Here is a 14,334-nt window from a genome sequence, read left to right on the forward strand (position 1 = left end):
GCAGGCTGGCTGCTAAGCCCTTCTGTGTCCTGGACGTGGCCTGTGGTGCTGTCCCCCTGGAAGCGTGTGGGCCTGGTTCTACCTGCGGCTGGGGGCCTCCATTAAGGAAGTCAGGTTTCCCACCATGAGAGCAGGCCCCTGTGGCTCTCGGGAAATATTCAAAGAACTGACTTGTCACAGCCTCCGCAGGACCCTGTAGCCTAGCTCTCAGATCACACATGTGTGGGTTTGGCATGTTGGGAACTGATGGTGGGCTTTGGATGGTGGGCTTCCTCCTGTCCTCCCACGGGGCTCCCCAGGCCTCCACTTGGCTGCTTCTGGAAGAAGGGCCTGCCGATCGCCGTTTCCAGGACAAGCCCCTGTTTTCCTCAGCTGTAAAGCTGGTGCTTAGGAGTAATGATGGTTGGGTGGTAACTTTTCCTCCTCTTTCTGGCTTGGAAACCAGCATGGCCTGCTGTTACTGGAGCAGATTCTGTTATGAACGCATCATAACCCTGTGGGGTGGTTACAGCATCCCAGACACCGCATGCCCCTCCCCTGCTCGGGAGGCTCTTGGGTCCTCGGTGCTTCCGTTTGTCCCCCTGCTCGTGTCCCCACAGGAGCTACTGCCGTGGGCTCCCTCTGACGGGGGTCCTTGCCCTCCCGTGTCTGCAGCCTCCCGACCTCCCAGGCACCCTGTGCTCCCTCTGGCTCAGGGCCTTAGCACACAGACCTGCCTGCCAGGAATGCCCCCTCCTCCACCCTTCCCTCAGAAAATGTGACTCCCTTTTTTGTGTAGGCACCTCTTCCAGGAATCCTCTGGCCCTCAGACCCCAGCCTGTCATTAATCCTGGAGTTCTCCTTCTGAGTCCTCACATCAAGTATACTTGACTGATTTGGATAATTAGCTAATTTATTCAACAGCTATTTACTGAGCACCTATGATGCATTCTAAGTGTAAGTACACAGCGTCAGCTTCCTTGATGGCTCAGACGGTAAAGAATGTGCCTGCAACGCAAGAAACCTGAGGTTCGATCCCTGGGTTGGGAAGATCTCCTGGAGAAGGAAATGGCAATCTACTCCATTATCCTTGCCTGGAGAATTCCATGGACAGGGGAGCCTGGAGGGTTACAGTCCATAGAGTCGCAAAGAGTCAGCTATGAATGAGAGACTACACTTTCACTTTTCAAGTTGAAGAAAACAGGAAATCCTCACAACCTTGGCTTGAAACGGAGTTTTCTTTTTCTCACACAAGTACAAGTCTGGCCACAGACAGCACTGGCCTGGTGGGGCCGGCAGTGTCGGGGCCAGAGGCTCTCTCGTCTCGGCTTCTACTCAACGGCTGCCGCAGCTCTAGGCATCACATCTGCAGTGTCAAGAAAGGGAGAGAGGGGAGGAGATGGTGCCAGCCACACAAAAACTTTTTTAAAGTTAAAACAAGCAGACTTCTCCTTATTCATTGGCCAGAGTTGTCACATAACATTTGCTACCTGTATTGGAGTTTACATTCTAGTGAAGGCAACACATGGCAAATGAAATTAGTATAATTTTATGTGACACAAGTGCTATGAAGGAAAAGAATGGGAAAGGATGGATAAAGGAGATGGACTGTATCAGGAAGATTTCTCTGAGACAGTGACCTTTGAGCAGGATTGTGAACTAAGTGGCGGAGGCCGCGGTACCAGTATGAAGGAGGCGTTTCGAGCGGCCTGAATGGCGGCGCCGGCGCTGAGGCCAGAGCCGTGTCTGTGCGCAGGCGCAGGAGACGCGGGTGAGTTGCGCTCCCAGCCAGAGGGGCGGTCAGAAGGACGGGAGGGCCCCAGGGTGCTGCGGGGCTGTGTAGGCCTCATGTGTAGGTGTAGTGATGGGAAAGGAGGAGATGTGATTTCTTCCTTGGGTCTTTATTTTGTTCAACCATATATTTTTCTTTTTTTAAGATTCAGTTGTTCTTGGCTCTGCTGGGTCTTCTTTGCTGCGCACAGGCTTTCTCTGGTTGTGGCAGGTGGGGGCTCCTCTCTCATGGTGGCGGCTTCTCTTGATGCAGAGCGCAGGCTCTAGGTGTCCGGGCTTCAGCAGTCGTGGAGCCCAGGCTGAATCGTCCCCTGGACCAGGGATCAAACTGGTGTCCCTTGTGTTGCAAGGTGGATTCTTAACCACTGGACTACCAGGGAAGAACTCCCCCCCCCCATTTTTTTTGTAAGTCAAATAAAATTTCATACCCCAGAGTTTTTATTTTACAAAGAAAAGTAGTAACAGTCCTTTGTTTGATGGCTGTGAGATTGAGACAATGATAAATGTAGAACATTTGCTGACATCATCTGTATATTATGTTGAATTTTAATAGTTTTTATCCTTGGAAAAGAATTTCAAATTTACTGTAGAAAACTCAGAACATGCAGGTAAGAGATGCAGGTAGATACTTTTAAATCATTCTACCATATCTATATTGATAGTCTAAAATACACTTTTACTTCAGAGCACTTTTGGATCTAGACAAAGGCTGCAGAGATCGTTCAGCAGGATTTGCTTTCTGTGGGTAGTTTTCCTCCCCTGGCGGACCGCGTTTGTCTCATTCCAGTTGTGAGCCCCCGAGCCTGGGGCTCATGTATAGGGCGCTTGAGTATTGTTAGACATTTACTATTAATCCTTACTCATGGCGCATTATGCAGTCTGCCTTCTCTCCCGCACGGGTTGAGCTCATCCTCAGTCCTCGAACTGTCTCCGTGGTCTCTACCACAACTCCAAACCTCTGTGCCCACCCATTCTTTACATAGCGGCCAGAGAATGTCTTTGAAAAGGCCAGCCTGGTGGATTTGTCCCCAGCGTAAAGCTCTGGGGTGCCTCAGGGACAAAGCAAGGCTCAACGCTGACCCACGGAGGCCATGTATCTGCCTGTGGTTCTCTCTGCAGCGGCTGGGCCTCCTCCCTGGCCCCCTGGCTCTGCTCCTGGGCTCCCTCCCCACCCGGCCGGCTTCCCACGCGCACCTTCCCGCCTGGCCAGCTCCTTGTTGTGATCCCAGTCTCTGTGTAGATGTCATGTTCTCCAGACCTTCTCAGCTGTTCCCCTGCAGCAGGCTGCCCTGGTCCCCTGGGGCAGCCGCCCTCCCCGCCTGGCAGTAGCCTGGCCGTGAGTCCTGCCAGGCTGCCAGAAGCCTGCTTGGCCCTAGGCTTGGTGCTTGGGCCGTGAATGTTGGAGAGTCTGCAGTGAGCAGCGTGTTTCCTGGGTCTTGTTCCCTTTGCAGCTTGCTTATTGGGGTCACAGTCATGGCCTTCTCTGGGCGGGCGTCCGTTGATGGGATTCCCTCTCAGAGCTGGCGGTGGGTTGGCCTCCGGGGCCTGGGGGCGTTTCTGTGGGGGTGTTGGGCAGGCCTGCCACGTTTGTAGGGCTCAGGATTCCGTCAGCTTCTTTGTGCCGCCGTGTGCATGGCAGCCCCGTGTGTGTCTGGCATTGTTGTTTTCCAGACGGCACCTCCCACCAGCCTGTGTTGAGACGCCCTGGCTCCCTGATGTGTTCGCCTGCTATTGAAACCGCACCCTTCTTGCTGCCCGGTTCCAGCCTCTGAGGGTCCCTCCTGGTGTCTGTGACGCCCCCGTCTCTCCTGCTGGCTTCCCCCGACCCCTCTGCGAGGCCTGCCAGCTCCACGGGACCTGTAGCACGCCTGCTGTTTCAGCCTGGGCTTGTCTTCAGCACACACTTCACGCCAAATGGCCCAGCGCTTCTGTCCTGGGGACACATTATCCATTACATAGTAGGATTCAGTATTCAGCTAATTTTTACTCTTGCTCATGGAAGGACTCTGTGCGGAATGTCCTGGTTGTCTACAGGAAGGGAAGTTGTGCACAGGCTTCTGTGGAGTCTCAAATGCCATTTCTGGCAGAGTTGGTATAAAATATTGTAAAAATTGCAGCTTTTCTTTTTCTGGCAAAGTAGCCGTCGGTGGGTTATGGTGCATTATCTGACGAGCAGGGCGCTGCTACTGCACTTGAAAGCCCACAGGCGCTCCTGAAAGGACAGCCAGGCCGAGGCCGGAGTCCTCGGGGAGTCCTCACGTTCAGGAACACTGAAGTAGGCTTTGATTTCCATCCTGTTTACCCAGTAAGGAAGTCCAAGGAGCTCGCTCCCTCAGACTTCACATAACTACATGATCTGCTGCATGGATATGGCTGGAAGTGACACGCCACTTGTTCAGAACTGAGATTTTGAACTTGCCAGGTATTCCTGTTAAGAGTGAGCTGCCCTTTGTTGGTTCTTGGCGTGATTTGTGGTTGGCCCCCATGCTCTGTGAGGCCGGTGGAGCTGGTTCTGAGAGAGAGAAGTCAGCCGCATGCAGGCTGTGAGTTGAGCCCAGGTGGTGGTCCGGGCAGTGCTGTGTTGGCAGGTGTGTGCCGCTGCAGACCACGGGGCAGCACGGCGGCTTCGGGCCGAGCTTCGGAGTCCTCGTGGTCCCCTCAGAGGTGGAGGGGCTGGAGTGTATGGCTGTTACTCGGGCCAGAGGCAGCCCTTCCAGCTCAAGAAGCTGGCTGGCTGCCCTTCCCTGCATTCCAGGCCAGTGGCCTCCGAAGTGCAGCCAGTCTGGGCTGTGCTCAGGAAGCTGGCATGACATGCCAGGCCCTTCTCCCAGAGGAGCGAGGAGGGGCCCAAGCTCGCTCGTGCTCCCAAGCGGGGGACTCCCTCGTGCCCCTGTGCCCTGAGTCGCCTTCGTTGCCCGCCCCTGGCTTGCTCTGCACACCTGGACATGTCTCTCCAGCCTTTGCTCGGAGTAAGGGTGAGGGTTGGGTGTGTGCCGAGCCGGACAGAAGTCCTTTCCAAATGCAGGAGTACCTGGCCCACCCCATTCATGGCTTTTCCCATCTTCTCCAGCTGGGCCCACAGAATACCCCAGTGAGGTTGGCAAAAACAGTATTACTATTCCTATTTATTGTTGAGAAAATTGAGGCCTGGGAAGGACATCACCGTTTGACCTTTCTCTTGGTTGGCGCTGTGCCAGTCTTACTTTCTGTAGCAGTGCCAGTCCGTGTCCTTGAGGGGGTCTGACACAGACAAAGCCCTTCTGGCAGCTGTCCTTCTTCCTGGACGCTCGACGCAGGTGCCACGGGCCTGGCCCCACGCCAGCTCTGAGCTCCTGCCTGGGCCTCGAGTCCCGGGACCCGTGAGAGGGAGCCCGGGCAGCAGGGCACTGACAGTGGCCGGAGCATCCTGTTCTCTCTGGGCGGCGGTGCCTGTGGGGCCTGCCGCGTGCCTGCAGTCCCTGGAGCTCCCACAGGTGTATCCTGAGGCTTGGTACCGCCTGTGGCTGGACGGTGGCCAGTCTTGGTTCCTACTGTTTTCTGAGCTTCTTCCCAGAACTTCTGTGAGTCTTTCAGTAAGTTGCTTTTGTGCTTAAATTAGCCAGTACCGGTTTCCCATGCCTGTAAGCAGGCGAAACAGCCTGACGGAGGCCAGTGCTTCTGAGCAGGAATGGGTAGGGGGCAGGGGTCAGTGAACAATTGGCGAGTACTTACTTGGTAGAGAAACAAAGCTGCTTTCTTCTTATCCCCCTAATGCGCCCTTGAGCCTTTGGAGTGATGCTGGAGCACCATGGGGTTTCGGGAATGCCGCTTGACGTCTTCAAGGCATGGCTCGTTCTTCTGTCCTGGGCTCTTGGGGGGCAGAGGCGGCGATCAGCGTGGCCTTACATAGGGAAAGAGCAGTTGGTCAGGTGGTGGTGGTCAGGCTCTCTCTCGCCCTGTGGCTGCCGGCTCCTGCCCCACGTTTTGTGAATATGTGATTATGTAACAGCTGAGGTCACTTACAGCACCGCACACGCGCAGTACCCTGTGTAAGCACCACCTGAGACGCCCTTGTGGCTGCGTCTTCTGGGTCAACCTAGAGAGGAGAGGCTCCAGCATGTCTGCTGCTGCTGCTGCGGCTGCTGTGCCAGCCTGCAGAGATTAAACATGTCTGCAGTTCCTGTGGCTCTTCAAGTTTTCTTCCAGCTTCCCTGCTCTTGCCTGGCCTACCCTGGGTTCAGTGAACAGAGGTACAGCAAGAGACATTAGGAGCAGGTGGAAGGCACAGGGAAGGGAGAAGAACCTGGGGCAAGAGCGGTGGAGGTGTGCTGAGGTTTCCCAGTAAGGTGGACAGCAGGCTGCGTGGTGCAGACTGGACAGTCAGGGACGGGGCAGTCTCTCGTGTCCACACCCGGAGACTGGAGCCCTCGATGCGTGTGAGAGCGCCTGTGGCTTATAGGGCTGCAGGACAGCCAGTTGGCTCGGCCCCTGGAGCGTGAAGGCAGCCACGGCCAGCAGCCTGCAAGTGGCGAGCATGGGTGTATCCCAATAAAGCTTTATTTACAAAGCAGGTGCTGGGCTGGGTTTGGTCCATGGGCTGCAGTTCGCTGGCCCTGCTGTGGCCCCTTCACGTCATTAGTGTTTTAGCTGAGGGGTGGTTGGCGTGGGAAGAGCCCAAGTGTAATGAGTGCCGGGCGCCCTTCCTCAGGGAGGTGAGAGTTGGTGGGGAGTCCTGGAGGATGGGGTGGGAATGAAGGAGCTGACAGTGAGAGATGAGTGCCTGTGGAGGTGCAGCTGGCGAGGTGCAAGGGAACGCGTTGTCCAGGGCAAATCCGGGTCTGAGTGTGGGCAGGGATACGTGGAAGTGCTGTGTACAGGAGAATTTATGCAAGGTGACAGTTTTGGTCAAGTTCATTTGGAGTGTTTTCGGGACACAGAGGTCGAGAGAGCAGGTAAGCAGGCGAGCTCAGAGGGTGTACCCTAGACTGCTGTGGCTGAGGGTGGAGCTCTGGAGAAAGGAGTATTAGTAGAGGCGGGGCAGGGGTCCATGCGGGGAGGAAGCAGCCCAGTGCTGCTCCGGGCCAGGTGGGCTTCCCACAGCCCTCACCTCTGGAGTCGAGAGCTTTGTTTTTAATGTCAGTCGGCCTAAACCGTGGTCCTGGCTTCTCACTGCTCTTAGTACAGCTTCTCTTTCTTGTAAACCTTTGCTGAGTTGACCAAAATTAACGTCCCTCAGAATTCACATGGATGGTACATCATGGGATAGCGGTCGTACACTTCTTTGAACAAGTTCTTCCTCACCTTTCTGGTTGCCACTAGACCCCCCTCCGAAGCCCTTCTCCTGAAATGGAGAAGGTCACATGCAGAAGGTCAGAGACACAGATCTTGTTCCCAGCTGTGTCCCCCTGTTCTAAGAGGTGAGAAGGGATGAAGGGCTGCCCTATTGCTAAAGTCCTTACATTTTGGGTCCCTTTAAAAATTGAAAAAAGGGGACTACCCTGACAGCTTCCCAGGTGGCTCAGATGGTAAAGTGTCTGCCTACAATGTGGAGACCTGAGTTCGATCCCTGGGTCAGGAAAATCCCCTGGAGAAGGAAATGGCAACCCACTGCAGTTTTCTTGCCTGGAGAATTCCATGGATGGAGGAGCCTGATAGGCTCCAGTCCATGGGGTCGCAAAGAGTTGGATACGACTGAGCGACTTCAGTTTGTAGCTGAAATTTATGTGCTTTCCAGAGTGAAAGAGCCGTGTCCAGCGAGCATCTGCCTGGCCAGCCACCTGTTAACACGGGGGCCATTGTGTTAAGAGCAGAGTTGAATTGCACTGTTTCTGTAAGTTCACTCCATAATGCTCTATTGTTAAATATACTTTATTCAAAGTATTAAATGGTTTGTCTTTAGTTGTCATTAAAAAAGTTGTTGGTAATTGTTTTATTTTAAATTGTTTTAGGGACTATTTAAGAGAAGCTTTAATTTCATCTTTGACTATGCATTGGTTAAAGATAAATGAGAAGAAAGGGAGATAGTAATTTAAGGAAACGAAAGGAGAATGCATTGCTGTTCTGTGCAATTACGGTAATTTTCTGTCTCCAAAGTAACTGTGTTATAAAAATGACACATTATGATTAAATTCAAAAAATGGGAAAGAAAGCTTCGGAAGTGTTTCATGTCTTATATAGCTGGGGCTTCTGTTATGCTTTAGAAGTGACCAAACTCTTTCACATAGGCTTAACTGTAGTAATTGTTCTCTCTAGGTACTTGGGAGAATGGATGAGACCTGTGAAATGAAATACAAAGTGGTGGACAGCCCTCTGGGGAAGTTGGAGATCTCTGGTTGTGAGCGGGGTCTGCATGGGATAAAGCTGCATGGCGGGAAGACCCCAGACACTGGGTGAGTGAACGTCCTGTGTGACACCCACGGCCTGTGTTTAGAGCAACAGAGAGCATATGGGTATTGCTTGCTCGCCCCTGACCACAGGGTAACACGAGCCCCACGCTACAAATCACAGAAATTAGCATCTCGCTAGAAATGGTAGGGCCGTGAGTGTTATTTTCAGCACCTGTGCTTGTTGCGCAGGCCCCTTCCACCTCTGATCAACCACAGCAGCATAACCTGGAGTTAGGAGCCCCAAGACATACTAATGTGTACATACACAGAGGTGCCGTGAGCATTGAACACTTTGATTCTTAAATAGGCTGGGGGGATCCCTCTGGAAATTTGGTGACAGGGAGCTGCTTGCCTAGTCTTGATTTTTAAATTGGGACCAGCCTTCACTGTTCATCAGCTTGCCAGGTGAGTTTTATTCCAGAGTCCTGGACTCGCTTAATCAGGAGCCCCACTGGGGCTCTTGGAAATGGTGTCTGACGTTGGCGTGTGTGTGTGGCTGAGGGGAAGGGTGGAAAATCCCCTTTTCAGAGGAAGTTTAGCATGTTGCCGTTTCTAATGGAACTCCCTTCTCCCTTTTTTTGAATGCTTTCTGGTATTTTCTCTAATTGTAAAAACATAAAGTTAAAGCACTTTTTAATGTTTTCTTGTGAAATGTAACATTCCATTTCCTTCATTCATTGATTGTGAATAGCAGTTGTATTAAAATTGCAGTTCTTGTTATTTCTGACAGAAGAGGGAAAAACCACCCACTCCTCTGCTCTGTGTTTGTCTTAACTGGCTAATAAACACAATGCCAGGAACGTTAGATAAAGAAAATACATAAGAAACATAAAAATTGATTTAATGGACCCCTGTCAGAGACGGCCGTAATGAGCACAAGTGCAGTAATAAATATCAGTTTTCGCCGCCTCTGTCGAGATTTTTCCTGTAGAGCTGCATGTTACAATCAATAGTCTTTTTTAAGACCAAAAAATAAGCAAACCTTTGAACTATATGAATACAGTCTTCTCTATTTCTATGAGAACCATCTGGCTGTAGTGCTCAGAAAATCACAGGCACCAAATACTTAGTAGAGAAAATGTCATTTTGTCCTTTAGCATGTTTGTTGCACAGTAAATCACAGAAATTGTGTGTTGAATTTTTTTTTCTTTTTTTTTAAAGACACAGTGAATTTGGGGAAGAAAAGGTAGGAGTAAAGCGCCTCTTAAAGGGCCCCGGGTGCCAGTTCCCAAGTGCGAGCGCGAAGGGAGGACGCGGCTCAGCCTTGCTTCTGCCCTCTGTGCTTCTGCGTCGAGTAAGGATCAGGCTGTGTTGCAGAAAGCAAGCTCCTCCACCAAGGGCTTCGCGAGACGCGGCCCATTTCTCTGGGGGAGAAGCACGGGCGGGTGGGCAGTAAGCTGAGTCTGCTGGGGGATGGTCCCTGGAGTCCGGCCCCCAGCTTTCCCCTCGGCATCTGCAGGCTGGGCTCTGGGTGCGAAGTGCCACAGCCCACTCCCGAGCAGAGCTTGGAGAGGAGAGGAGGCCCTCCCGTTTCAGAGCAGCCCTGGCTCCTGTCTTACCTCACTGGCCACACCAGGCTGGAGTATGGAGGTGGCTGGGTGCTGGCTGAAGTTAAGGCTTCTGCATGGAGGCGATTGGTGTGTGTACTGGGGGGGCAAACCAGGGATCTGTTACATGTGGTTAATTTCGAGGGAAGGGGAGTTCAGAATTAGAATAGCATAAAAATTATCTCTGTGAATACTCAGAATTAATAATTTCATTTACAAAACCAAGGCAAAAATTGCATAATATTGTAAAATCCATAGATTTTTAAGTCATAAAGTTCAGTGAGTTTTTGCAGATATGTAGAGCGATGCAACCACCAACCCAAAGCAAGATAGAAAACACTCCAGGAAGTTCCCTCATGCCCCCTTTCAGTCAGCCCCTCCCCCTGGCATCCAGTGTTCTGATTTCTGTCATGCTGGGTTAGTTTTGCCAGTTCTTGAAATTTACACACATGGAGCCATACAACATACACTGTTTTTTTATTTGATTCAGTGATGTTGTCAGAGTTCACCCACGTTGTTCTGTGCATCACAAAGTAGTTCATGCTTTAAGAAGTAGCAGTTTGTTATGTGACTGTACCAGGGCTTGTTCATTCTCATGTTGCTGGACACCTTAATTGTCCAGTTTGGGGCCACCATTAATAAAACTGCTAAGAGAATTCTTGTTCAAGCCTCTTTATGGAAAGATGTTTTCATTTCTCTTGAGTGAATTCCTAGGTGTGAATTGCACGGTTGGATTGCATGGCAAATGGATGTGTAACCTCCTAAGAAATTGCCAGCACTTTCCCCCGTTCACCATTTTTGCGTTTTTACCAGGGATGTTGGAGAGTTTGTGTTGTGCTCTCGTGCTTGGTGATGGTGGTTTTTAGAGGTTTAGTCATCCTGGTGGGTATGAAGTCTGCGCGCTCTCTGTGGTGACCTGCCCTTTCCTGCTGACTGATCTTTGAACACTGTTCTCAGTAAGTATTCATTGTGAGGCAGGTCTCTTGTGTGTTTTTAATTGGTATTTTCAATTTGTGGTTCTGTTTACAATTTGGTGATCAGATATTTGTACTGATCATTTTCTCACATTTGGGGACATGTTTTTATTTTTCTACTAATGTCTTTAGTGAATAGTTTTTAATTTTGAGGAAGACCAACTATTTTTTCCTTTCTGTTCAGCGTATTTTGTGTCCCTAAGAAATATTTGCCTGCTCTGATTTCACATTCTCAATTATTTGAAAAACATAATTTTAGCTTTTCCTGTTTAGATAGGTATTCCATCATCTCAAATTAACTTGTGAGGTTCTCAATTTTTTCCAAGTTACTTAGTTGTTGCAGCATCATTTGCTGAGGGAAGGGAGTGGGGAACCAATTCCTTTCTCCAGGGAATTGCCTCGGTGCTTTTGTTGAAAAACAGTCACGTGACCATACATGTGTGGGTTATATGTGTCTGGACAGTGTTTTGTTTAGCTGATCTTTTCATCCATTCTGTGCCAGTGCTACACTGACTTGATGTAGCTTTGTAATAAGTCTTTGAGTCTTCCAGCCCCCCACCTTTTTTTTCCTGAAAGATTGTCTTGGTTTCTAGGTTTCAATTTCCCATATGACTTTTAGAATCAAGGTGTCAGTTTCTCCAAAAATGCCTACTGGGATTTTGATTGGAGTTCATTGAATCTATGTATCAATTTTGGGAGGGTTGACATCTTAAATTGAAGTTTCCAGTTCATGATTGTGGTTTATCTCTGCGTTTGTTTAGATTCTATTTAATTTTTCTCAGTAATGTTTGGTAGTTTCCAGCTTGAAGATCTGTGTGTATTTTGTAAAACTTATTTCTAAATACTTTGTTTTTTGACGATACTCTAAATCTGCTTAATTTCTTTCTTTTTTTTTTTTTTTTACTTTTAAACTACTGCTGCCCCACTCCAGTGCTCTTGCCTGGAAAATCCCGTGGATGGAGGAGCCTGGTAGGCCACAGTCCATGGGGTTGCTAAGAGTCGGAGAAGACTCAGCGACCTCCCTTTCACTTTTCCCTTCCTGCATTGGAGAAGGCAATGGCAACCCACTCCAGTGTTCTTGCCTGGAGAATCCCAGGGACGGGGGGCCTGGTGGGCTGCCGTCTGTGGGGTTGCACAGAGTCGGACACGACTGAAGCGACTTAGCAGCAGCAGTGAACTACTGCTGCTGGTACATAACACTAAATTCACTTCTTAGTTCCAGGAATTCTTTTGCAGTTTCCGTAGGGTTTTCTCTGTAGAAAATCATGGTGTCTGTGAGTAAAGGCGCTTTGCTTCTTCCTTTCTGGTCTTTTTGCCTTCTGTTACTTCTGTTGCACTGACTAGAACCTCCAGTCTGACAGTGAATAAACATCATCACAGTGGACCTCTGTACGTGTTCCCGGTCGTGGGGGAACAGCAGGTGACTGCTGCCCTTGTTGGCTTTAGTAGGTGACCCCTCTCACTCTGAAAGTGCTTCTTCAATCTGTTGAATTTTGTTAAAGAGTTTTTGTCGATTTGTCAACATAATCATGTTTTTCTCCTTTGTTCTTTAACTGTACAATAAGTTAATTTTAGGAGCCTATATCAACCTTGAAACTCTGTACCACGTCATTTAATTCATGGTATAATCTTTTTTTTCCCTTACATATTGCTGGTTTAAAAATGCTACTTTGGGACTTCCCTGGTGGTCCAGTGGTTAAGAATCTGTGGGTCAGCTCAGGGGAGACCGGTTCCCTGGTCCAGGAAGGTCCCATATGCTGTGCAGCAGCTAAGCCCGTGGGCCGCAACTACTGAAGGCCACGCGCCTGGAGCCTGCGGCCTCGACGAGAGAGGCCGCCACAGAGAGAAGCCACGTGCCCGTCTAGAGGAGAGCGCGCGCGTGGCAACAGAAAGCCAGCACAGCCAAAAATGAAGAATTGAAAGATAAATGTGCCGTTTAGGATTTGTGTATTTTAAGTTCGTGAGGGGTGTTGTATATAACTTTTTCTGGTGATGTCTTTGTGAGGTTTGGGCATTTGGGTTTTTCTGTCTACATGAAGTGAATTTGGAAGTGGCCCCTCCTCTGCTTCCAGAAGAGTCATGTCGTGGAGCTTTTTCCTCAAGTTTGCTGCCCTCTGGGTCTGGAAGGAAGGCTTCTGGTAAGACCTGCTGTTTGAGAGAAGGGGGTGCTGCCCTTGCCCACCTCTAGGGGGCTTTCCCACCACTTGGCTTTTTGTAGGTAGAGCCATTTGCACCCTCCAGGGCTGTGTCCTCCAGCTGCTGTGGTGGGGGTGGCCAAGGGGCTGTTGAGCAGAGCGTCCTCAGGATGGTGGTCCCTGTCCTCACCCTCCTGAGTGCTTGTGAGTCCAGCATCGGTTTCCTCTGAGGCCTTGCTGCGTTCTTCAGTAGGTCAGTTAGAAGTTGGCCCCCGGCATCTGTCTGTAGTGGAATTCCTTCCACCCTTCTGTACAAAGTAGGATTCCTGCTTCCTGTGTTAGTCTGTTTACTTGTACATATGGCTTCATACAGTGGTCATTGATTTCATTTTTGCATAAGATCCATTACTCACCTTTCCTAAAAGTGGGAGTGAGGAATAGCAGTTTGGAAAGTGGTGTAATAGTCCCACTCTTGTAGCTTGCTGCCAGTGTCGTTTCCATTAACAACTGTCTCGTTCAGGCTTTTTGCAAGAGCTTGACTGATCCCCCCACACTGTCTTCTGTGGCAGCAAAGCTTTGGACTCATTGTTATTCGCCACAATGTCTAAAATCTAAATAAGGGTAGGAGGATATATTTGTATTTCTAAGGTTATTTTGGGCTTATTTGATTTTCCATAAAGTTGATCATAGTATTTGATTACTTGAAAATGGACTGTACCACCCTGGATTATACTTAATGTTATGGAAATAGGACTTTTGGATCTGGGCGGCTAGAGAGAACTAAGTGGATGTACTTTCATGTCTGTCAAAGAGTTATCTTTATTTTTCATTTTTTAATTTGTTCTATATAAAGCTTTTTAGAAAAATAGCAAATGCAAGTGAAAAAGTTATAGGCCAGCCAGAGTAAACCATTGTAAAGCTTTCTGTGTGTTGAAAAATTTAAAAGCACATGCAGGCTGTTTTCTGCTTGATAAGAATATATAGTTCGGGATGATGTTGTCATTCCTGCCTCCTGGTGTCCGGCCTCGCCACCTCTGGTGTTGAGGATTGGGAGGAGCATGGAGGTTAGGCGTTATCTCCTCTGAGGACTTGGGTGGCCAGCCAGCCGAAGGGGATGCACCAGAACCCCCTGGGGCCTGAGAGAGTGTCATGGCAGGGCCTCTGTGTTCCTCCTAGGAGGAGGTTGACCTTCGGGCACACTGCCAGGCTTTCACCTTGGAAGGTGCTAACGCCCTCACTCCCCTGAAGGAAGGAAGATGCCTCTGAGGCCTTCATGAAGGGAAGTTGGACTCAACGTCTGATTGAGTCCATTGGTTTGAACGGACAGTGACTGCTGGTTTCCGTATGCATTTACTGCTTTTCTGTTTATCTTTAAATATTTAAGGGGACCATCAAGAGAACGTGAGGCTGTCGGGGGTCTGTCTGGGGTTGTCGACCCTGCTCAGCCTGGGGCTGCTGCATGCTGAGTGGGACCTCGGTGCCCTTTGGTCTGCTGGTTCCAGGTCAGGATAGATCCTGAGAGTCTGCACGGCATGAAAACCTT

The 14,334-nt window shown here is 49.9% G+C and overlaps 1 protein-coding gene across 3 annotated transcripts in view; it reads left to right on the plus strand.

Annotated features, from left to right (window-relative positions):
* The window catches only part of MGMT (O-6-methylguanine-DNA methyltransferase), a 276,471-nt gene that overhangs the window by 43,730 nt on the left and 218,407 nt on the right, over window positions 1–14,334 (plus strand). For 2 of the 3 annotated variants that reach the window (XM_005225875.5, XM_024986115.2), the window contains exon 2: window positions 8,002–8,138. In XM_005225875.5, the coding sequence (XP_005225932.1) occupies window positions 8,014–8,138 (125 nt within the window). In that variant the 5' untranslated portion in view covers window positions 8,002–8,013. Of the gene's footprint in view, window positions 1–7,483; window positions 7,580–8,001; window positions 8,139–14,334 lie in introns of all 3 variants that reach the window. The other variant, XM_002698584.6, reaches the window with a different exon arrangement.

Source organism: Bos taurus, chromosome 26 (genome assembly GCF_002263795.3).
Source record: "Bos taurus isolate L1 Dominette 01449 registration number 42190680 breed Hereford chromosome 26, ARS-UCD2.0, whole genome shotgun sequence".
NCBI lineage: Eukaryota > Metazoa > Chordata > Mammalia > Artiodactyla > Bovidae > Bos > Bos taurus.